We start from the raw sequence: 25,356 nt of genomic DNA, 5'->3' as shown, positions 1-25,356 counted from the left end.
CTGATTCTCCTTCCTGGTTGTCTCAGTAACTTTTCTATTGCTGTCAAAGCTACCCCAATGATATACCTCCAACAAGGCCACACCTTCTAATCCTTCCCAAACATTTACCCACTGGGGACCAAACATTCAAATATAAGTGCTTTGGGGGCCATTCTCATTCAAACCAATACGTAGAAGTTTTTTTTTTTTTTTTTTTTTCCCCAGATGTCTCCAGGTAGTCCTGGCTGGCTGTCCTGGAGGTCCTACATGGATCAGGCTGGCCTTGAACTCACATACACTTGCTTCTGTCTCCCTAGTGCTGGACTTTTAAGGGCATACACCACCATGCCTGGCTATACCTTGGTTTTTGAGATAAGACTCTGGCCTCTGACTCATGGCAGTCCTCTTGCTTCACTTCCTTAGTACTGTGATCATAAGGTGTACTCCTAGGCCTGGCTAAAACTACCTTTTGGGGGTGGGGTGGAGTTGATACTGGGATTGAACCCAGGACCTCATACATGCTAGACAAGTAGTGTACTACCACTGAGCTATATCCCCAGTCATAGTTGACACATTTAAGGAATTTGTTTTTTTGAGACAAGGTAAGTACCCTGTAGCTTGGGGTGGCTTGAAACTCACCACGTAGCACAATCTCAGCCTCTTAAATGCTGGAATTATAGACATTAGCCACCACATCTGGTCTTCTTATGAAATATTTTTAAAATTACATTTAATTCCTTTTGGATGGTTGTGAGCCATATGGGTGCAGAGAACTGAACCTCTGGGTCCTCTGCAAGAACATCAGTTGTTTTTAACTGCTGAGCGATCCTCCAGCTCTGCCCATCTTTTTCTTTTTTAACAGATTTTTGCTGGAGATAAAAAGAATGGCGGTGATACTGAGTCAAGAAATCAGGAGTTGGGAGTGTAGCTATGAAGTAGTGTGTGCTTAGTGTCCATAACATTTTAGAACCAGAGTAACAAAAACAGCCACCAAAACCACCACCTCCAACAAAAAGAGGCAAGCAAAATCGATTTTATGACTGTAGTTTGTTTTTCACCATAGACACATTTGCAGAAAAATTTAGACTACAAATGTAGGCAGAGGTTTTGTTTTTAAATCCTCAAACATAGAAAACAACCTTATAAATCATAACAAAGGTTTTTGAAATGGTATTTGATTTTTTTCCTCTCTCCTTTGAAACATCTTTGAATCCTGAGATGTTGAACTTGAAGAGACCTTAGAAATCTTTTATGCTGTTGTTGTTTTTAAAAGTAATTCTTTAAAAAAAGTAATTCTTATTTATTCATTTAGTTTTTATGTATGTTGGTATTTGGTCTGCGTGTATATCTGCATGAGGGAGTCAGATCCACTGGAATTTGAGTTATAGACAGTGGTGAGCGGCTATGTAGGTGCTGGAAATTGAACTTGGGTTGTTTGGAAGAACAGCCAATGCTCTTAACCACTGAGCTGTCTTTCCATCCCTATTGTTTTGAGACAGGATTTCTCTGTGTAGTCAGGGCTGTCCTAGAACTCACTCTATACTGCCTCTTAGTGCTGGGATTAAAGGTATGCACCACAACTGCCCAGCTAAGAACTACTTATTTATTATGTATACAACATTCTGACTCCATGTATGCCTGCAGGCCAGAAGAAAGTACCAGATCTCATTCAAGGTGGTTGTCAGCCACCATCAGCCTGCAGTTCTTTTTTTTTTTTTAAGTTAATTTATTTAAAACATTTTATGTGCATTGGTGTTTTGCCATAGGTGTCGGATCTCCTGGAACTGGAGTTAGACAGTTGTCAGCCGCCATATGGGTGCTGGGAATTGAACCCAGGTCCTCCTCAAGAGCAGCTAGTGCTCTTAACCACTGAGCCATCTCTCCAGCCCCCAAAATGTTTACAATTCTTTAGAGAATTGTAAGATTTTGGAGATTGAAAAACTATCCAGTATGCATGTTATATGAAGTATTTAGAGCTAAATCTTCCTATCAAATATTAAACTTGGCCTAAAGGATGGAGTTTTTTTTTTTTTTTAAAGATTTATGTGTTTTTTGTGTGTTTTGTTTACATGTATGTATGTGCACCATATGCCTACTTGGTGCCAGAGGAGGCTGGCAGAGTACCTCAGATGCCCTGGAACTAGAGTTAAAACAGGACCCAGGTCTTCTGGAAGAGCAACAAGTGTTCTTAATCCCTGAGCCATGTCTTCCACCCTGGGTAGAATTTTTATGTTGAAGTTTTGGTAGACATTCATAAATATTAAGAATATATGATATTATTTTAAACCAGAGTGTTCCCAGGAATTTTATGTTTATTAAAAGATTCAGTACTATTTCAGTCTAACGGATTTATGAATTATAATATTTTTGATTAATATATGTAAATTTTAGCTAATTTCTCAAGGATAGTAGAGCTAAAAATCAGTCATTTCCATAGATGACTATGTGATTTCAGTGTCACATCTGTTTGTGCCCTTTCTTTCCCCCAAGACAGAAACTCCTCACCTAATGAGCCTGCTGTCTTCAGAAAAGGGATACTTGAATAACAAGACCAGCTCAGGAAGCTGTTGTCAGTATGCTGTGATTACTTCATGTTTATAGAGGAAAGTTCTATGATAGCCTGCCTTGCTCTATAAAAACTCAGAGTAATATTGGAGGAATAAGAAAATGAAAGAAACCTGGGCGTTGGTGGTGCACACTTTTAATCCCAGCATTTTGGAGGCAGAGGCAGGCAGGTCTGTGTGAGTTTGAGTCCAGCCTGGTCTGCAAAGCAAGTTCTAGGACAGGTTCCAAAGCTACAGAGAAACTCTGTCTCAAAAAACCAGAAAAAGAAGAAAGAAAGAAAAAAGAAAGAAAACTCACTGCAGCACAGCAAGAGAAAGCTGTGTGGATCAGAAAGTACCCCCTCTTCCCCCATTGAGAAAGAAGAGAGGTAGCAAGCGATGGAAAAGGGGAGAACTAGCCACCTCTGTCTGCTTACCTGTGTGTTGTTTCCTAGTCCCCAAAACTGAAATGGTTTATTAATGAAAATACAGTTCTTAGTATAAATATATAAGGCACAGTTAAACCTGGAAGAGATAGCATATCTGATGTCTCAGGACAGATAGTTGCTTTGCCTCAGTATACTCCTGAGCTGTCCTTCCAGCCTGAGTTTAATTTCCATCCAGCCTTACTGGGGGAAAGCTGGCAATCTGCTTTGTTGTTTTGTTTTTCTAGTCTAGTGTCACTTCTCAAAAATTAATGGATCACAGATGTTTTGGGTTTATCTTTAAATACTCATATATATTTACTTGTTATATTTGGTTTTTTGAGAAAAGGTCTGACTATATATCCTTGGCTGCCCTAGGACTTTCCACTTAGACCAGGCTGGCCTCAAACTCCTGGTGAGTTCCGGTTCTGCCCTCTGAGTCCTGGGATTGCAGGCATGTGCCACCACACCCACTCTGAGTTCTTGTGCTCCCCCTTACCTGCTGCTTTGAATGCTGTACCATTGTAAGTTTGGGAGTAGAAAGTGTTAGCCTTCCAGTTTCTTTTCCAGATGTTGTGGTGCTCCAGGCTCCTTCCATTTCCATATGAGGCTTAAGTTCATCTGTTCATTTCTGTAAACAACAACAACAAAACAGTACTTCAAATTTTGGTAGAGATGACTTTTCTTTGGTATCTTAACTTTTTAAATCCTTCTAAATTTTTTTCCTTTTTGGGTCTTGGCTTTATGCTGGCTCATCCTGCTTTGAGAGTCTTTGCTAGCCTTCCTGTGACTTTCCGTCACAGATCCCTATCGACTTTGGTAGGATGAGAGGACTGAGGATGAGGCAGAGTCTACCTGATACCCACCGTTCTCTAGTGCAGCTGCCCCTTAGACTGCCAGGATGCTGATACCCATACAGGGCTCTTCGGTCTCAGATTAACTGCTCATTTTGTTCCTACCTGGGGAGCACATTCTTGGTCATTGCCACCATTCCTATCTGGGAGCAAATACATCTTCTTAAAAGAGAGAAATAGGTGGTGGTGGTGGGGTTGATCTGTAATTCAACTTCTGTGCATCACCAATCAGCTATGTGGTCCGTTTTACAGACTGTGTCATCTCTTTCTGCTGTTTCCCTCTGCAGCCTTAGTTCTCAGGTTTAAACCAATAAAGTCACCACTCATCCATTCCTTTTCTTGGTTCTGTGGGACTGATTTCTTAGTCTGTTCCATCAGCTTTTTCTTTTTTCTTTTCGTCTCTCACTGATTCCTCATAGTTTTAGTCTATTAGGGCATTTCCCCCTTTCTATTACAGATTTTTGTTTTGTTTTTCAAGTCAGGGTTTCTCCATGCAACTCTGGCTGTCCTGGAACTCTCTCTCTGGAGACCAGGCTGGCCTCAAATTCACAGAGATCCGCCTGCCTCTGCCTCCCAAGTGCTGGGATTAAAGGCGTGGGCCACCACATCTGGCTTCTGTTGTAGATTTATTAAAAGATGACGTATTTATGATTTGGGGAGAAGGTGAGTTAGCTTGTGTATTTCTAAGCCTTTATTTTTAGTCAGTGTCTATGGTGAAGTAAATTTTGTAAAAAAAGAAATTAAGCTAGCAGGTAAAATATTGATTAGATCATTGTGGACAAAATGTTTTTCTTTGTGCAGATTCCTTTTAAAATATGCACTAATGGAGATCTGTAGTTTGTTTAATTTTCATCACAAGACCTTAATGTTTGTGTAAATTTTAATGATTGAAAGTTTAGGTCAGGAATACATGACTATGAAATTTAAAAGGTACATGATTCTTTAAGAATACAAAAGTGCATGTGCATGTCACTGTTATGTTGTTAGTGTAATTAATGCTCCCGGGCCTTCCTCTCCTTCTCCTCCTTTATTCCCTATTTCTCCCCTCTCTCTGCTCTTTGGGTGGCTAAGAGCACATGGGTCCTGAATTCAGCACCTACTTTGGTTGAATAACTTCCATGGAACTAGCATTAGCTTCTTCCGAGACAGAAATATGTTGGTTGCTGTGAGAGAAACATGCCAAAGATGTTTAACAGAAGTTCTAATAAAACAAAATGGGATGGGGCTTAGGATTGAGCCCAGGGTCTTGTGCATACTTGTCAAGGGTGCTCTATACTGAGCTACACACCCTGCCCTCCAAAACATCTTTGGTTACAGCTTTGAGTCACTAATTTCTAGTGTTATTCCAATATTAGTCTAAAGTAGTTTTATGTTTCACATGGCAGCCAGGTGTGGTGGAGCACACCTTTAGTCCAAGTAAGGAAAAGGCAGGCGGATCTCTGTAAGTTTAAGGCCAGCTTGTTCTACATAGTGAGTTCCAAGCCAGCCAAGACTACACAGTGAGACCCTGTTTCAAAAAACCAAAAAAATTTTTCATATGACTATATTATTTTGCATAAATAATATGCCATATAATTTTTGGTTAATATAGAAGAAATAATTACCCCAACCCCCATCATAACTACACTGTTAACAGTTTGGTGTGTTTCTTTCCAATATTTTTAAAATTTTATTTTCAAAAAATTAAAGTAATACAGCATTTTTTTTCCAGTCCAAAAGTTATGTGTACTCGATGAGAATACTTGGAAAATAAAGACGAGCACAAAGGGAAAAAAACACTCATAAAATCCATCCAAAGACAATCACAATCAATTTTGCTGTTTATCTTTTTTATATTTTTCATGAACATGTAATTTTTTTAATACAATTATATACTATAATACTACTTTGTAACTGGATCGTTTGCAATATATTGTGAATGTTTGCTAATGTTAAAAACTCATATAAACTTTTAAGTAGTATGTAGCATATGAACATAATTAAGTATGTTTAACTAACATACTTAACCATCTCCCTATTGTTGGACATTGAAAGTGTTTCTATTTTTTACCATTATAAATATTACCATAGTTAATATCTTTGTCCATACATCTTTCCATGCATCTATGATTGTTTCTTTAGGAATAGATTCCTAGAAGTGGAATAGCTGGGTCAAAGGGTATGTACACTCTAACGCTTTTGATACATGAAAATGTCAAGTTTAAGCTAACCACTTGTTATATTCTGTCTTGTATTGCTATTTGATTGTTTAGTGTTTCTGTCTTGCCTTTCTGATTGGAATGCAAGTGAGAACAAGGGAAGTCTCTTGCATATATTAGTAACCTTTGCATATGTCAGTATGGCTTCCTGTGTTGGATTCATAATAATTCAGAGCAGTGGTTCTCCAGGGTTTTGGATGTCATAGTCTGTACATTTAAAAATATATGTATGTGTGTGTGTGTATATATGTATATATATATATATATATGTACATATATATATATATATTAGAGTAAATTTAGGTTTGCAAATTTTCTATTTTTCTAGGCAAAGACATTTAGAAATAAAACCAAATAAAATTTTCTATCCCATCTTCTTAGGAAATAAAGAGCATTTAACAATACAAAAAGATAGACCTTTTGAAGAGAAAATTTTAGCTTCTTGTCCTTATTTTTACCATTTTATATCGGGCTAGGAATTTTCACCTTAACCGAGAAGTGAACTAGAGACCAACTTTGGGAACCACAGACTTAAAAGAGTTTAGAGCATTACAAATAGGAACCCTTTGCAACAGTATAAATTCCCCATGTCTCTCTTCACAGTATTGTGATGGTCATGTTACTGCTTTAAACAGAATTTGTGTTTCTCCGTGTCAATGTTTGAATAAACAAGCAGACCTGCTGATGAGCATCTGACTGTATTTCCAATCTCTTAAAACAATGTCAATTTTCTTTCTAGGGAATTGGAGCCAGGGTAGGTGTGATGTAGTGGAAAGAAGGGATGTTAGGTCATCAGTCAGTTTCCCTTCTGTGTCCTTCCTAACATGGTGACTATGATTCGATCTGTGATGGGTTTTGTAGCCCTTGTTATACTTACCTCTCTGTAATGTGATTATTTGTTTATACAAATCTTTTGCTTACCTGCGCATGAGTTCTTACAGGTAGGATGAGTCATTCCCTTCTTTTGCAGCTCTAGGTCCTAACACAGGGATCCAGGCATAGCAGGTGCTAATAACATGAGTGCTGAGCCACTTCTGGATGGTTGAGGGGATTGTGTACTATAATGGATGTGGAAGTGCTTCATAAACTTGTGTGATGCAAACAATGGTAATTTTTGTTTTTGACAAGAGTGATTTTAATGGCGAGTCCCAAAACTTTGGAAAGAGAAAAAATTGTTCTTTTGAACAGTTCTATAAGTGAATTACATTTTTCTGCTATTTGTAAGAAAACAAGTTTTAATTGGGGTCAGAGTGGAGCTAATTTGCTTCCTAGGAAAGCAAAGGACTCCTCCTCCCTATGCTACATGGAGGGGCCCAGATAGCAAACGTTTGTTTGACTTGATTATCATCTAATTTTAACTTTAATAAGACAAGTGGCTTTCTTATTATTAAAGCCAGTGTCCATTGCTTCATAACTAGTAAAAAAGGGCACCAAGCCTTTAGCAGAGGAGCCCGTGTTGTGCCTGATGCTTTTGGGTAGAGCTCCTTTTGGCTTCATTGGCTTTAAAAGACTGTTCTTTCTAATTGCTTCTAAAATTCCTGCTAAGTTTTTGCCACAAGATGGCATTGGTGATTACTTGAGTGTATATGCTATTGAAGCAGCTCAAAAAAGGTGCACATGATTGCATTGTTTGGGGGATAAGAGTTGAAGACTTTCATCACTGCTTATGTATTATTTCATTTTAACTTCCAGAGTTAAATGATACTTTATATCACTTTCCTTCTGTATTCAAGTATTGTTTTGTTTCCTGTTTTTCTGTCTTTATAATACAGTAACTATGTATTATTTGCCATGTGTTGTATGTGTCTGACTTACTGCTGATAATTGTGGTGACAGGTAAGAAGAAAATACGATGGGACCCAGTTAGGAGACGCTTCATTCAGTCCTGTCCCATCATAAGGATCCCTAACAGGTTCTTGAGAGGTGGGTGATAACTAGCAAGAGGTCTGTGCTTCCTGTGGGTTAAAGGGAATTTTGAATGGATTTTCTAAATTCAAAACTGTTTTCTTTAAGTTGTCTAACAGCCAACATTGAAGTAAAAGACTATAGGTCTCAGTTTTAAATTTGTTTTATATTGACCACTGTTGGAATTGTAATGACAAGTTTGGGGGAAGTTAGACTCTCTTAATGTATCCAAGATAGTAGATTACCTCACCAGTACCAGTGGCAGTCCATGTAACATTCAAGTATAGGATGTGATTCTAAGGAAGAAATAAAAGACGATGTGATATCTAAACTAAAAAAACCCTCTGTATTAAAACTGTAAATAAAAAGCCATGGAAAACATTTGTAACAGGTTATTAATATGAATATACAGAGCTCCTAGAAACTAGTCATCTATACCTACTGGAAAAATCAGGAGATGGATATGAATAGTCAATACATAGAGAAATGCCAGCTGAGGAGCACAAAGTGACTCGGGGGTACAAGTGCTGGCTGCCAAGCCTGGTGGCCTGAGTTTGATCTCTGGACCCCACATGGTAGAAACAAAGAAATTACTCCCATAAGTTGCCCTCTGACTTCCACACATGTTCTGTGACACAACACATGCAATTTATGAATAAATAATACATACATGTAATAAATGTTAAAAATAAATGCCTGTAAATATAAACCTCACTTAATTCACTACTGTGAAATAAATATAATAATTAATATTTTACTTATTAGGTGGGAAGATTAAAATAAAACTACATATGTTGGCAAGGGTATGGGAAAAAAGCTTAAATGCTGAGGTTTTATGCAGACCCTTTGGACTTTACTCTGGAAATGATATCAGTTTGAAAGTTGCTGCTGCTTTTGACTGGCAGCTCTTCTAGGAAGGCCTTATTGTTTCTGCTCACAACTTTTCTATCAGCTGTAGATTTTACTGAGTGAAAAGTTGCTCAGAAGAGGATTGAAAACTCTAGCTCACTTATTTATTTATTTATTTATTTATTTGCTATAGCAAATTATCAGACAAGCCCACTTGATGTTGCAATTTAGACCTTATTAAATTACTCACAAGTCATTTCATCTAATTTTAATGGAAGAAATTCAATTAAAAACCTAAGCTGGGTGTAGCTGCAGTACACCTTTAAGGCAGGCAGATCAGTGAGTTCCAAGCCAGCTTGGTCTACATACCAAATTTCAAACCAGCCAGAGTTAAACAAAAAGTTAATACCTAAGGAAAAATTCTATAGCCAAAACCTGAAAAACTAAACATGAAAAAGCTAAAACCAGGCCTAAATGGATCAAGATAAGATAATCAGTGATAGTGAGCCACGTTTTACCATCCCAAAAGAAAAATAATTAGGATATAGAGTTCAATGAAAACAAATTGTGTGAGGCTGGAGAGATGACTCAGAGGATGAGATCACTTGTGCCTTGCAGAAGACTCCATCAGTTGCCAGCACTCTCATGGCGGCTCACAAGCATTTATACTAGTTCCAGAGGATCTCATGCTCTCCTTTGGCTTCTGCCAGCATTAGGTACGCAAGTGGTGCACATACTTGCAGGCAAACACTCAAACACATTTAAAAGAAAAATCTGTAAGAATTGTGTAAAATCCTATAAAAATATAAAATGACAAAAATAATAAAAACAAAACAAGAAAAAAACCTTGGTTATATTTGCATGGTGAGTTTTTTGGTTTTTGCATAGTCTCCATTTAAAAAAAGTTAACCATGGAGAAAAATTCTGCACAGGTAAGTTTATACCATTGGACATTTGTAAGTCCTAAATTCAAAATGGCTGATAAAATTGGTGATAGATACTTCTGAGATGAGTGAGGTGGGAGCAGGCTTAGCGTTAGGGGTATAAAGATCACCACAAACCTTGTCTGTCTTCTCATCTCTGACCAGTTTGAGTGTTCAATGCTGTTGGCCACCTGCATTTTCTCTTGGGGCCACACACTGCATAATCCTAGATGTTTTCTTCTTCCTCTTTGTCCATTTTGTCCCCTTCCCTAGTTTCTTATTCCCATCCATTAACAGTGGGAATTCAGTGTTCTGTCCTTTCTCCATGATCTCTGATTGTCCCATCAGCTTTCGTAGGTTTAACTCTATTCATCATTCATTCCTTCATTGGGTATTTCTGGATTGCTTCCTATGTGGCAGTTACTGTACTTGCTAAATTGATGATGAAGATCTTACTTAGAGAACTAAGTAAACAGACAATCACAGAGTAATTGGTCTGAAATTATTTGTGACCAACAATTGTCCTGATAAGGTGGTAAGGCATGTTGCACACCAAAGAGGTTTCTAAGAGGATGACAGGATAGTGTCGCTTGATATTTTTTTTTTTTAAAGAAAAGTTGCTTAAATCTGAGTGGGTTTTTGAAAGGGAAGGGTAGAACTGCAGACCACAGGTGCCAGGTAGCTTGAATATGTTGTTTATGCAGACCCAGGCACACATGGTGCTTTCAAAGGTTTACAGAAAGTTTAGCATAGTGGCAGGTAGAAGCTGGAAAGGGCCAGCTAGAAGGAGCACCACTGAAGAATTTTCAGGATCAGACTTGGTTTTGTGGCTAGTAAAGATGTACTGATTACACTTACCAAGGTAAGGAAAGCTGCTTTAAATGAATGTGGCTGTAATAGACTTTGGGGGATGGGTAGGTAATTCCAATTGTATATATGCTAAATTGGATGAGACTTGATCATTAATTGACAAATAGGAGGGAAAAAAAAGCAGTGACTTCCAGGAGCTGGAGAGATGGCTCAGTGGTTAAGATGGCTCACTTGGGCTGCTCTTGCAGAAGACACCCTATTTTTGGCCTCTTCAGGCACTGGGCACATACATGCATAGTGAAGGCAGAATGCTCATACACATAGAATAAAAATAAATCTTTTTTAAAAGAAAGCTTCCAGATTTTCCATGTGACTTGTACTGCTCTTCTCTAGGTATGGCATGGATAATCACAGAGCAGGTTTTAGGAATAGGCGATACACTCCCATTAATCTGAAATTCAGTAGTTGATTATCCTTTAACTAAGAAGTTTTTCCAGAAAAAACTCCATTCTTTCTTATTTTTTGTTTGTTTGAGACAGGGTTCTTCTGTGTAGCACTAGCTATCTTATAACTAGCTTTGTAGACCAGGCTTGGCCTTGAACTCATGGAGATACTCCAGCCTCTGCCTCAGGGATCAAAGGCGTGGAGCACCACCACTAGGCTAAACCTCTGATTCCTTTTTGGGGGTGAGTTTCGAGACAAGGCTTCTCTGTGTAGCCCTGGTTGTCCTGGACCTCACTCTGTAGACCAGGCTGGCCTTGAACTCACAGAGATCCACCTACCTCTGCCTTCCAAGTGCTGGGATTAAAGACATTTGACACCACCATCCAGCTAAACCTCTGATTCTTTAACACTAAATTTGACAGTTATTTCCCGGAAAACCCGGAAGGCCTGTCCCTTCTCTGTTCTGAAGTCACCTTCGTGTACAACCTGTGTCAGCACTCACTGATCACATGGAATTCTGCTCCCTTGTATGTGCCTCCCTGAGCCCAGGCTGTAAGCTCTACAAGAATGGGCCAGTAGGACAGCTCTCCGACTTCTTCATCTCCATTTGGTAGCACAGTGCAAGTGAGAGGGTATATTGAGTTAGATCTAAGTATAAAACTGTTGTCAGGGAAGAGCACAGGTGTAGATTTTAGTATGTCCTCAGCTGTTTTTAGTTGTAGTGGTTAAGTTAATGGATTGTTGAGAACACGAAACACACGTGTTCGGTGGTTCATTAGATGTTTTCTTAAAAAAACAACCTTATTTATATGTTAGAAATAGCCTTTTGTCAAGCCTTTCATAATGGAAATCCTTTATCTTGATTGAAAACAGTTTCATAGGTCTGTTTTCTGTAACTAAGATCCTATATCTTCTCAAAACAGATTTCTGCCAATTAACAGTGTGGTGTGGTAAAAATAGTTCAGATATATTAAAACACTGAGTTCCCATCATGAAGTAGTAAACTGAAAGTATCTATGTACCTTCCTTAGTTTTCCAATACCATTGAAAATGAAAAAAAAAAGAATGATGATGTTATTGTTTTTATTGAAAACAAAAGAAAAAGGAAGTTGGGAGTCAGATTATCTGCGTCTGAATCCAGGCTCTGCCATTTCCCAACTGTAGGACCTTGGGCAAGTGCTTGCTTATTTATTTTATTTGCCTCAATTTTCTTATTTGTAAAGTTAGAATGGTGATAATAGTGTCTGTTTACAGAGAGAAATATCAAGAGAGAAAGTTTGCAAAGTTTTTAATTATGTTTAGGAACATTTAGTTAATGTTAGCTGCTAGTTTTTATTGTAATAATACCAGAGTTTTGAGGTATTTCAGGGTAATTAAACACAAGTGGATGGTGGATGATGGAACCAGATAGTAGAGCACTTGCCTACATGAATTCAGTTCTCAATACTGCAAAGCTAATTGAAAACTAGGCATGGTGTCACATGCTTGTATCATAGAACCTGGAAGGTAGAGGCAGGAGGATCAGGAGTTCAGGTCAACATCAGCTGTATAGTAAGTTCTAAAACATCCTGGGCTACTTGAGGCTGCTTTAAAAAATGGAATTACATCAAATGGGAAACCAACACTGAATGTAGTCCAAAACCAGGTATTCTTGATATGTGATGATATCAGAGACTTTGTTTTTATTTATTAATTTTTTTGAGACAAAGTCTCACTATGTAGTTCCAGCTGGCCTGTAATTTACAATCTAGAGCAGGCTAGCCTTTAACTCACAGAGATCTGCTTGTCTCTTGTCTCTTGAATGCTGGAATTAAAGATGTGCACCCCCACGACTGGCCTCATGGTGTTTTGTTGTTGTTTTTTAAAGACTCAGTCTCAATATGTATATATACCTTGATGGCCTGGAACTCACTCTACAGCTCAGGCTAGCCTTGAATTCATAGAATCTGTCTCTGCCTCCTGGGTACTGGAATTAAAGGCATGTGCTACCCTGCCTGGTTTGCTTTTTTTTCTTCCCTTATTTTTTTTAACTAGTATTTTTTTATTTTTATTTTTTATTTAAGACAGGGTTCTCACTAAGTAGCTCTGGCTTGACTGAAACTTTCTAGCATCAACTCACAAAGATTGCTAGATGAAAAGTGAGTACAGTTATGCTTGGTCCTGAGGAAACACTATGGAATGTTAGAAGGCTCTCATCGTATGGAATGTTAGAAATCGTATGGAATGTTAGAAGGCCCTCACGGAGTCCATAGTGAATTGTTTACTCAACAGGTCTTAGGACTGACCCCAAGTTTCTAACATACATCACAGACTTCTAAAGATGATTGTAGTCAGGGCTCTCAGGGGATATTATTTTGTTAATAAATTCTGTTTGGGGGGAGATCAAAATAAAGAAGAGCTCTGAAAATTTACGCTGTGCACTCATTTTGGGAAAATTAGTTGTAGAGATAGATACTTTTGGTAATTTGAAAAACCCAAAACAAGGAAGATTTGAATATATGAAGTAGTGTGAAGCTAAGTATAATTGCAGAGATTCTAACAGCATAGAGGAGTTGTGTAAAGATGTGTGTATATGTATGTATTATGTTCCATAACTAACATTAAATAAGTTGCAAGTAGTGCTAAAGGTCTCTTTAAATGTATAAGTCTTATTGAGCAGACTAGAAAGGTTAATGAATAAGTGCTTGCTGTACATGCTTGAGGGCCAGTTTGGATCCCTCATAATCCATGTAAATACCAGGGGCATAGCAGCCTGCTTATAATTCCAGTCCTGGGAAGGCTGAGAACAGGGGTCCTAGGAACAAGCTGGTTAGCTAGACTAGCTGTATCAGAGCTAAACTGAGAGAGAGACCTTTCCTCAGTCAACGATGAAGAGTGATGAAGACTGTCAGATCAGCCTTGGGCCCCCAGGCACACATGCCTATGCTCACACACACATGTACACATACACACCACACACATACACAAGCAAAGAGAAATCGTATTAAAATATGAAGTTTTAGTAATATTGAAATACATAGGTGAAAAGTGAGTAAACAATGAACTTGTATGAATCAGTTTTTTTAAAAAAAAACAACTCAGGTGGGTGGTAGTAGCACATGCCTTTAATTCTAGAGCTTGGGAGGCAGAGGCAGGCAGATTTCTATGAGTTAGAGGTCTACATATTGAGTTTCAGGACAGCCAGGGCTACACAGAGAAACCCTGTCTCAAAACACAAGAAAAAAACAAACAAAAGACATCTCATTAGAAGAATGTATAGAAGTCTGGAATAGGCATTTACTGAAAGGAAAATTCCAAATGGCCAGTTAACATAAGAAGTACTCAACTTGGTTGGTCCTGGTGGCACATGCCTTTAATCTCAGCACTCTGGGAGGCAGAGGCAGGCAGATCTCTCTGTGAGTTCAAGGTCAGCCTGTCTACATACAGAGTTCCAGGACAGCCAGAGCTGTGTAGAGAGACCCTGTCTTCAAAAAACAAAAGACAAGAAAAAGTGCTCAGTTTCAGAGCAATGACAGGAATTCCTGTCACAGCATGAGATGGGCAGCGACTGTGCCTAGTATTGACATACATGCGGGGCTGAGAGCATCTCATGCTGCTGGCGACTGGAAGCTCTTCCTTTAAGACTCAAATTCCATTTCTGGATTTTATACCCAGCAGCAGTGTGGCCCCCTGTGCACCTGAAAACATGTATGGAAGTGTTTATATCAACATTATGAACTACAGATTGAAACCCTCTAAGTGTCTGTTCACAGAACTAGACTAGACTGAATAAGTTGTGCTGTGTACTCACACAGAGAAATGCTGCTTAACAGTGGAAATGAGCAGACCACGGGCACCATCTTCATCAATGTAACATGAAGGAAGCCTCAGAACAATTGTCAATAAGAATCCAAAAGAAGCCGGGTGGTGGTGGCACACGCCTTTAATCCCAGCACTTGGGAGGCAGAGGCAGGTGGATCTCTGTGAGTTCGAGACCAGCCTGGTCTACAAGAGCTAGTTCCAGGACAGCCTCCAAAGCCACAGAGAAACCCTGTCTCCAAAAACAAACAAACAAACAAAATCCAAAAGACTATGTACTGTATCACTTTGTTATAAACTTCAAATGTTATTTGGGGATGCATACCTAGGTGGAATAACATATAATAAAGCTATAAAGAGACTGCTAATTTTATGATTGACAGAAATTGGAGAAATGACTTAGAGGTTAAAAGCATTTGTTGCTTTTGCTGAGAACCTAGGTTTGAGTTCTAGCTATCTATAACTTCAGTTCCTTCTGACCTCCACGGGCACCAGGTATGCACATGATGCCTGTGCACCTGCTCTGGAGACCAGGCTGGCCTTGAACTCAGAGATCCACCTGCCTTTGCCTCCTGAGTGCTGGGATCAAAGGTATGTGCCACTACCTACCAGCTAGGGACACCATTCTTAACATCTAGAGATTATTTTATTTGCAGACCATTAACAAAAGACCAAGAGGAACTGTCATATTTAGTGTTGAAATCTGACCAGTTGTCCTTACTTACTGAATTAAGCAAAACTAATCTATTCAGTATCATTTCTACTATTATTCTATTAAATTTCAGCTAAAACTTGAGTAGGATAAACAAAAACAACAAAAAATTATTTGCTGGGGGACTGGCTAGATGGCTCAGTGATTAAGAGCACTTTATGAAGATAAAGTTGGGTTCCCAGCACCCACATGGCAGCTCACAACTATCTGTAACTCCAGTTCCAGAGGATCCAATGCCCTTTTCTGACCTCCTTAGGCCCTAGGCATGCATATTGTATATATGCTTACATTCAGACACTTGTACACATAGCAAATGAGGCAGATGAAGACCAGTAGTTGGAGGCGTATCTGGATTTGGTGGTGCTTGCCTTTAATCCTTACACTGAAGAGGCATAGACAGATTTCTATGAGTTCAAGGCCAGCCTCATTTACATAGGGAATTTCAGGCCAGTCAATGCCATATAGTGAAGTCCCATCTCAGCATAGTTCAAGGCTGGCCCAGACTACACATTCAGGCCCTGTTTCAATAAAAGAAGCAAGAAAGACAACAGTGCTGGGAGGGATATATAGCTCAGTTGGTAGCATACTTGCCTGTCATGCATGAAGTCCTGAGTTTCATCCCCAATACTGTAAAAATTGGGCATAGTAACCAATACCTGTAGTCCCATCATTCTGGAAGTAGAGGTAGGAGAATCAGGAGCTCAAATCATCCTTAGCTATGTAGAGAACTTGAGATGAACCTGGGCTACCTAAGACCCTTGTGTCAAAGAAAGAACAAAATATGCACTTTCATACACATACTTAGGAGTATGAATTGGTCCAGTTCAGCTATTGGAGGAACAATATGGCTGTATAATAGTTTTATCTGTGAACATTTGAAACGTGTGTTCTTTTGACCAAAAAGTTCTATTGCCAGATATATTCATACATTTTCATATGAATATGTAGAAGAAACTTGATTCCAATATTATTTGTAACAATGAGACTGTTGGGAATGACCTAATCATTGGCTGTATAATGTCAGACAACTAGTTGGTTTCTGCTACAAATTCAGACCCACTTCACTAGTCTCCATAGGTCCTGTTTACCCCAAGTTAGAGTAAATGCTTGACCCAGGAAAGCCAAGTCCAAGGTCTTACAGCCACATGTCTCTTCTGGGTAGATCACTTCAACATTTCCCATTGTTCACCTCTACATTTGCCTTTGTATTAAGAGTTTTTACATTGTGTGTGTGTGTGGGGTGGGTGGGTGGGTGTGTGTGTGTGTCAGAGAGAGAGAGAGAGAGAGAGAGAGAGAGAGAGAGAGAGAGAGAGAGAGAGAGAATCAGAGGACAGCTGTCAGGAGTTAGTTCTCTCCTGCCATGTACATTCCAGGAGTTGGATGCCAGTCTTCAGGCTTGGGGGTGAGCGCCTTTACCGCTGAGCTCACTGTGAAACCCTGCTTCCATGTTTCCTAGTGAGAATTCTAGAACCAGGTAACCCAAACCTGGGAATGATTTTATTAGCCGAAAACTTGATGGGAGATTCAGACTTAGACTAAAACCCAGTCTCATTTTGTCAAGGTCAAGGAGCCTGTGCTGTATGCCATATGATGAAAATCAGTGGTTGGTTCCTGTGGCATTTCCCTGATAAATGACTGTGATTTACTAAAAGTGAATAGGTTTCTGATACATGAGTCAAGTCTGTGGGAAGAGGTTAGTTACTCAGTGCAGCTTCGGAGGCTCCATGACAGAATGTTTAGCATTTATCAAGCACTACCCCAGGTCTTTCATTTGAATAGATCATGTGATCAACAGAAGTCAGCTGTTATATTAGCCCAGCACTATCTGAAACAAATCGGAGCTACAAGCTTAAGTTTTGTAGCTTTGTAGTAGCCACATGAAAAACAAGGCATGATGTTAATAATCCATATCATATTAACATATTACTACCATAGAACTGGTAATTTTACATTCTTTTAGAGATGCTAAATCTTTGAACACAAATCTTAGTTTGGCTTAGCTACATTTCAAGTGTGGCCAGGAACTGCTGTGCTGTGCAGGGCAGAGCTAGACTGTAAGCCCCAGAGACAGTGTCACTGATCCAGCACCTGTCATGATAACCGTTCACAGCTGTTGTCCAGTAATATCTGGATTTAGAGTGAGTGAGTGGATACATTGTATGTCAAATCATCTTTTTATTTTGCCTCAGTATTTGAATCACATGAGTTATGCTCATGTTTGTAGTTTGTAGTAAACTTGGGACACCTTCTCTGCTTCGTGCCCACTGAGAGGAAGTCCTAGAATGCTACTGTATTCTTTTCACATCTGCCCAAAATGTAAAAACCTAAAAGTTATCTAATGGCTCCTGGAAATGAAAAAATAATAACATTCCAAAGACTCTTAGTTCCTGTCTATTGAGCATATAAGTTTGTCTTACTAACTCCTAGATGTATTTATTACTTGCAGTGATCATTTCACAGTCCAACACCTGTCCCCTAGATCACTCTCCCCCTCTTCCCTACTGTTCCTTTGCTGCTGGGGACATTCTGAGCACCTGCTCTGCCATTGAGTTCCATGCCATGTGTCTTGGTCCACAGAGTCCATATGTCAGAGTCCACAGAGCTGGACATTGTCTTGATCGGCCCTGCCATTGTTTACTTTGCCCTAAAGTTACGCATTGTGTTTTTCCCATGGTGTCAGGTGTAGTAGGTGATGCAGGATAAGTACATGCTGTTAGCTTTTGAGAAGCCTTTACTCCGTTTGCATTAGGAAAACAGATGAAGTGAGTAGGGAAGAATCGGTTACCTTAGGCTTGTCTGTAGAAAAGGGGTGCACATACACTTCTCTTCCCTCAAATAGCTCCTGTCACCTGGAAGGATGCACACAGAAGCCAGTGAACATTTAAAAACAACAAATGTGTGTGGGACAGTGGTACTGTCCCTAGCACAGATGAGGAAACAGAGATTCAGTGAAGGTCCTGGTTTGTACATGGTACTAGTTCAAAGAACCTGGATCCAGCCTAGATGTTGTGGGCGTCCTTCTCAGTCCTGCGCATACACTCTCCTGTGTTTCCAGTGTGCCAGAAGGAAACTCACTTCCTTGCTTACATTAAATCACAGCTTATTTGTAAACTTGCCAGCTGATTGCAGTTGCCCGGTATTACTCCCATTTAGGAAGTGACACTGTTCCCATCTAAGAACTGTTTACGTTTGCCCTAACATTTAAGCAGGAGGCTGCTGAACCAGAAGGGCCCTAGAAGGGCTGCATAGAGTAAACTTGGAAGCATTTCTACCACTGGAGACTTGAAGGCCAGGTAGGCTAGGCCAAGATCAAAGGAAGCACTCTAGGCCTGCTGAGCAGTGACGATAACTCAGTCCTAGTGAGTAGAGAGAGGCAGTAGTTTTGCCTCAGAGGGCTCTGAGATGCTCAGGGAGCGTCAGGGATTTGCACACAGGAATGACTTGCAGCAGAGTAACTAAGAGATTCATTGTTTCTTTGTTTTTCTGTTTTTTCTCTAGTTCTCTGCATAGTTTTTCAAGTCTTGTTCTAAAGTGTACCTTAGAAAGTGGGGTTTTTGCTTAAAAAGACATGAAAGGCCTTATTAGGTTGGTAATAGATACCAACCTAAACCATATTTATTGGATGTCTAGTAGTGTCCTAAGTATTAATGAACATTATACTAATATCTGTAGCACATGAAAATAGAGATGTTTTTAGGGTTATGGCAAATATGATATCCTCTTGGTCCATATTGTATTTTATCTTGTTTGGTTCTATAACTATTTGAGGGTTTATGTAGACTGGTATAAGAAGTTGTAAGGATAATAGAAATATAAAGTAGTGGGCTTTTTTTTCACCCTTTAAAATGATCTCAAAATAATTTTAAATGAACTAATATATGTGTATATAATTTCATCATTTATTTATTGTATACTGGGGATTAAGCCAAGGGCCTTGAATATGCTAGGCAAGTACTCTACCTACTTGAGCTATATCACCAGCTTTTAATTAATTTATTTATTTATTTTAATTTTCAGACAGGCTATTCCTAAATTGCCGAGGCTGGTCTTGAACTTATGCTCTGAGCCCAGACAAGCACTGAAATTATGGTTCTCTTGACTCAGCCTCCCAAGTAGCTTAGATTACAGGCTTGTACCACAAGGCCTGGCTAGTTAATGTAGTTGAAACTATAGAAAGGTTATGTGGCTGTAGCTCAGTGGTGGGATGCTTGCCAACCATGCACAAGGCAGGTTTTACTTCTGTGTCATCAAGGAAAAAAAGCTTTAAATTCTGGAACTTGCCTCCTTCCTGTTTGCCAAGCTTTGCTTTTGTCTGTGGTCCTGGGGTCCTAGCCAGGATCTTTACCAATACCTTGGAGTCTCAGAGGTCAGGTCTTACTTCCATTTTTAAATTTTTGACCATTTTGAGTTAAACATTTTTTTGCATAAATAGCTTTTCTTAGTAATAACTTTAAACAGAATATAAGATGTTTTGGGGGGATAAATTCAGACTTTTCTCTGAAAAGTTTTGGAATAGTATCCAGAGAATTAATTTTGCTCTGACCACATGAGAGCCAGCTTTCTTTTTAAGTGTATGCTTACATGTATGTGTTTATTTAGGCATGACTCATTCATGTTTGTGGTTGCTTTCTCCAGTAGTCACAGTTTAATCCAGTTTGCCTGTGCTCTCCCCTAAACAGTAAGGAAATCTAACCTCTGACCTCTTAGCTTCTGAAGAAGTAGGCCTTTCCTCTTCCTTTTCTTGAATTCCACATCGTCAACCATTTCCTTGAGTTTACCATGCTGTATCACCTCTCCTGGGAAAAAGTCTCTTAGTCTTTGAAATTTAGAAATCATGAAATAAAAATAAAGACTAGCTTCTTAAAATCTTAAGTAGTCTGTGCGAATATATAAAATAATCTAAGTAAATGACATATATTGTGTTAGGAATCCCTTCCTGCCTCCCTTTTAAAGTTCAAATGGTTGTTACTAGTGTTGTTTATGCTCTTCATCTGTGGGCCACATTTGGAAAACTGTCCTTTCTTCCTTAGGCCACAGACCTCCCCCAGCCCGCAGTGGACATCGTTGTGTGGCTGATAATACCAATCTCTATGTGTTCGGAGGGTATAACCCAGACTATGATGAGTCAGGAGGCCCGGATAATGAAGACTACCCTCTCTTCAGGGAGCTTTGGAGGTATCATTTTGCAACAGGCGTGTGGCACCAGATGGGCACAGATGGCTACATGCCCCGGGAATTGGCATCTATGTCACGTAAGTGCCAGCAGTTCTGAAATTTTTACTTTGTGAACCAACTGAAATGTCAGGTTCAGTGTCACTTGATCCTTGTTATAATTTATACTATTGTAACGTGATTAAGTTGTCACTGAATAGGCATTTCACTGCAATGATAATGTAGTGTGGTGTCTTTGAATCCCTGAGTTCCTGGGTTTGAATCTAACTGTATAATACTGGATTGCCAGATGAGTTTTAACTTTATTTGCCTATAAAGTAAGATTAGCACTGTCTCAGAGGGTTCAGTACAAAATAATATACACACACACACACACACACACACACACACACACACACACACACACACGTATATACATGTATATATATGTGTGTGTTAGGAGCAATGTAGTCAAGATGAAAAAATGGATTTGCAACTATGGTAGTTACTAGTTATTAAGTGAAGTCTTCACCTCCTTACAGCATCACTATGTTAAGTTTCTATAGTGATTGCCATTGTACAAATGAGCCTGAGGTTTCGTAGAGGCCCTGAGAATAATGGCTAAAAGTGCATGCTCTGAAGCCAGACTGTGATTGAATCCCAGCTCTTTTTAGGAAACCATCAGTAAGTTATTTAAACTGTTCTTACTAGGCATGGTGGTACATTCCTACAATCCCAGCATTTGGGAGGCTGAGACAGAAGGGTTTCAATGAGTTCAAGGCTAGCCTGGGCTATATTATAGCAAGACCTTATCTCCTGAAAACAAACAGGAATTAAAACACAAACATTTGCCAGTTCTGTTTCTGTTTATCATCTCTAAAAATGTAAGTTGGGCTCATTGCTTAGTGGTAGAATGTACCAAGCCCTGGATGCAAACTTAGCGCAGAGAGGAGACAGAGGACAATTAAAAAATAGAGAGAGAAGAAAATAACATTTACAGCTCCTACCTCATAGAGTTGTTGGGAAAATTAAGTTAGGGAGGTTAACTAGTTTTCCTGAAGTCACACTAGATTTAAATGCAACTCTTGACCTAACTGCAGTGCAGACTGTTACCACTGCGGTGCAGACTGTTAGCCACTGTGGTGCAGACTGTTAGCCACTGCGGTGCAGACTGTTAGCCACTGCAGTGCAGACTGTTAGCCACTGCGGTGCAGACTGTTAACCACTGCAGTGCAGACTGTTACCACTGCAGTGCAGACTGTTAGCCACTGCAGTGCAGACTCTTAGCCACTGCAGTGCAGACTGTTAGCCACGGCGGTCCAGACTGTTAGCCACTGCGGTGCAGACTGTTAGCCACTGCGGTGCAGACTGTTAGCCACTGCGGTGCAGACTGTTAGCCACTGCGGTGCAGACTGTTAGCCACTGCGGCGCAGACTGTTACCACTGCGGCGCAGACTGTTACCACTGCGGCGCAGACTGTTACCACTGCGGCGCAGACTGTTACCACTGTGGCGCAGACTGTTAGCCACTGCGGTGCAGACTGTTAGCCACTGCGTTCCAGACTGTTACCACTGTGGTGCAGACTGTTACCACTGCGGTGCAGACTGTTAGCCACTGCGGTGCAGACTGTTAGCCACTGCAGTGCAGACTGTTAGCTACTGCGTTCCAGACTGTTAGCCACTGCGGTGCAGACTGTTAGCCACTGCAGTGCAGACTTAGCCACTGTGGTAGACTGTTAGCCACTGCGGTGCAGACTGTTAGCCACTGCGGTGCAGACTGTTACCACTGCAGTGCAGACTGTTAGCCTTGTGGTGCAGACTGTTAACCACTGCGGTGCAGACTGTTAGCCACTGTGATGCAGACTGTTAACCACTGTGGTGCAGACTGTTAGCCACTGCAGTGCAGACTGTTAGCCACTGCAGTGCAGACTGTTACCACTGTGGTGCAGACTGTTAGCCACTGCGGTGCAGACTGTTAGCCACTGCGGTGCAGACTGTTAGCCACTGCGGTGCAGACTGTTAGCCACTGCGGTGCAGACTGTTAGCCACTGCGGTGCAGACTGTTAGCCACTGCGTTCCAGACTGTTAGCCACTGCGGTGCAGACTGTTAGCCATTGCAGTGCAGACTTAGCCACTGTGGTAGACTGTTAGCCACTGCGGTGCAGACTGTTAGCCACTGCGGTGCAGACTGTTACCACTGCAGTGCAGACTGTTAGCCACTGCGGTGCAGACTGTTAACCACTGTGGTGCAGACTGTTAGCCACTGCAGTGCAGACTTAGCCACTGCGGTGCAGACTGTTAGCCACTGCGGTGCAGACTGTTAGCCACTGCGGTGCAGACTGTTAGCCACTGCGGTGCAGACTTAGCCACTGTGGTAGACTGTTAGCCACTGCGGTGCAGACTGTTAGCCACTGCGGTGCAGACTGTTACCACTGCAGTGCAGACTGTTAGCCACTGCGGTGCAGACTGTTAACCACTGCGGTGCAGACTGTTAGCCACTGCAGTGCAGACTTAGCCACTGCGGTGCAGACTGTTAACCACTGCGGTGCAGACTGTTACCACTGCAGTGCAGACTTAGCCACTGTGGTAGACTGTTAGCCACTGCAGTGCAGACTGTTAGCCACTGCGGTGCAGACTGTTAACCACTGCGGTGCAGACTGTTAACCACTGCGGCGCAGACTGTTACCACTGCAGTGCAGACTGTTAGCCACTGCGGTGCAGACTGTTAGCCACTGCAGTGCAGACTTAGCCACTGTGGTAGACTGTTAGCCACTGCGGTGCAGACTGTTAGCCACTGCGGTGCAGACTGTTAACCACTGCGGTGCAGACTGCTAGCCACTGCGGTGCAGACTGTTGCCACTGCGGTGCAGACTGTTAGCCACTGCGGTGCAGACTGTTAGCCACTGCGGTGCAGACTGTTAACCACTGCGGTGCAGACTGTTACCACTGCAGTGCAGACTTAGCCACTGTGGTAGACTGTTAGCCACTGCAGTGCAGACTGTTAGCCACTGCGGTGCAGACTGTTAACCACTGCGGTGCAGACTGTTACCACTGCGGTGCAGACTGTTACCACTGCGGTGCAGACTTAGCCACTGTGGTAGACTGTTAGCCACTGCAGTGCAGACTGTTAGCCACTGCGGTGCATACTGTTACCACTGCAGTGCAGACTGTTAGCCACTGCGGTGCAGACTGTTAGCCACTGCGGTGCAGACTGTTAGCCACTGCAGTTTAGACTTAGCCACTGTGGTAGACTGTTAGTCACTGCGGTGCAGACTGTTAGCCACTGCAGTTTAGACTTAGCCACTGTGGTAGACTGTTAGTCACTGCGGTGCAGACTGTTAGCCACTGCGGTGCAGACTGTTAGCCACTGCGGTGCAGACTGTTAGCCACTGCGGTGCAGACTGTTAACCACTGCGGTGCAGACTGTTAGCCACTGCAGTGCAGACTGTTACCACTGCAGTGTAGACAGTTAGCCTCTATGGTGCAGACTGTTAGCCACTGCAGTGCAGACTGTTACCACTGCAGTGTAGACTGTTAGCCTCTATGGTGCAGACTGTTAGCCACTGCAGTGCAGACTGTTAGCCTCTATGGTGCAGACTGTTAGCCACTGCGGTGCAGACTGTTACCACTGCGGTGCAGACTGTTACCACTGCAGTGCAGACTGTTAGCCTCTATGGTGCAGACTGTTAGCCACTGCAGTGCAGACTGTTAACCACTGCGGTGCAGACTGTTACCACTGCAGTGCAGACTGTTACCACTGCAGCGCAGACTGTTACCACTGCAGCGCAGACTGTTAGCCACTGCAGTGCAGACTGTTAGCCTCTATGGTGAAGACTGTTAGCCACTGCGGTGCAGACTGTTAACCACTGTGGTGCAGACTGTTACCACTGTGGTGCAGACTGTTAACCACTGCGGTGCAGACTGTTAGCCTCTATGGTGCAACTGTTAGCCACTGTAGTGCAGACTGTTACCACTGCGGTGTAGACTGTTAGCCTCTATGGTGCAGACTGTTAGCCACTGCAGTGCAGACTGTTAACCACTGCGGTGCAGACTGTTACCACTGCAGTGCAGACTGTTAGCCACTGCAGTGCTGACTGTTACCACTGCGGTGTAGACTGTTAGCCTCTATGGTGCAGACTGTTAGCCACTGCGGTGCAGACTGTTAACCACTGCGGTGCAGACTGTTACCACTGTGGTGCAGACTGTTAACCACTGCGGTGCAGACTGTTAGCCTCTATGGTGCAACTGTTAGCCACTGTAGTGCAGACTGTTACCACTGCGGTGTAGACTGTTAGCCTCTATGGTGCAGACTGTTAGCCACTGCAGTGCAGACTGTTAACCACTGCGGTGCAGACTGTTACCACTGCAGTGCTGACTGTTACCACTGAGGTGTAGACTGTTAGCCTCTATGGTGCAGACTGTTAGCCACTGCGGTGCAGACTGTTAGCCACTATGGTGTGTGAGTTGACGAATTGTGGGGAAGTTGGGAAGTGACTGAAATGAGAGGGGCAAAGGACGGAGGGAAGAAAGAAGGAAGGGAGGGTTGTATACATTGTGGCAAACAGAAAAGATAAAGATAGAATACCAAACTTGTCTGCAAGATATCTTTTTAATAATCTGGTGGATGATTAAACTGACAGAAACCATAGTTTAAAATGTAACGATCATTCCTCTGACAGAATGATCCTTCAATTCCCCTATCTGAGTCCTACAGGCTCTTTTCCACGGCAGAGATGATGCATGGTTTTCCTTTGGTTTGCTGTGTA

The 25,356-nt window shown here is 41.3% G+C and overlaps 1 protein-coding gene across 2 annotated transcripts in view; it reads left to right on the top strand.

Annotated features, from left to right (window-relative positions):
• Nucleotides 1-25,356, top strand: part of Klhdc10 (kelch domain containing 10) — a 52,766-nt gene that overhangs the window by 12,839 nt on the left and 14,571 nt on the right. The window contains exons 2-3 of one of the 2 annotated variants that reach the window (XM_027391397.2): nt 7,836-7,922; nt 20,471-20,692. In XM_027391397.2, coding sequence (XP_027247198.1) covers nt 7,836-7,922; nt 20,471-20,692 — 309 coding nt within the window. The remainder of the gene's footprint in view (nt 1-7,835; nt 7,923-20,470; nt 20,693-25,356) is intronic. The other variant, XM_027391398.2, reaches the window with a different exon arrangement.

This window comes from Cricetulus griseus (genome assembly GCF_003668045.3).
Source record: "Cricetulus griseus strain 17A/GY chromosome 1 unlocalized genomic scaffold, alternate assembly CriGri-PICRH-1.0 chr1_0, whole genome shotgun sequence".
Taxonomy (NCBI): Eukaryota; Metazoa; Chordata; class Mammalia; order Rodentia; family Cricetidae; genus Cricetulus; species Cricetulus griseus.
Note: the sequence above shows the minus strand (reverse complement) of the source record. Positions and strands in the feature narration are given on the sequence as shown.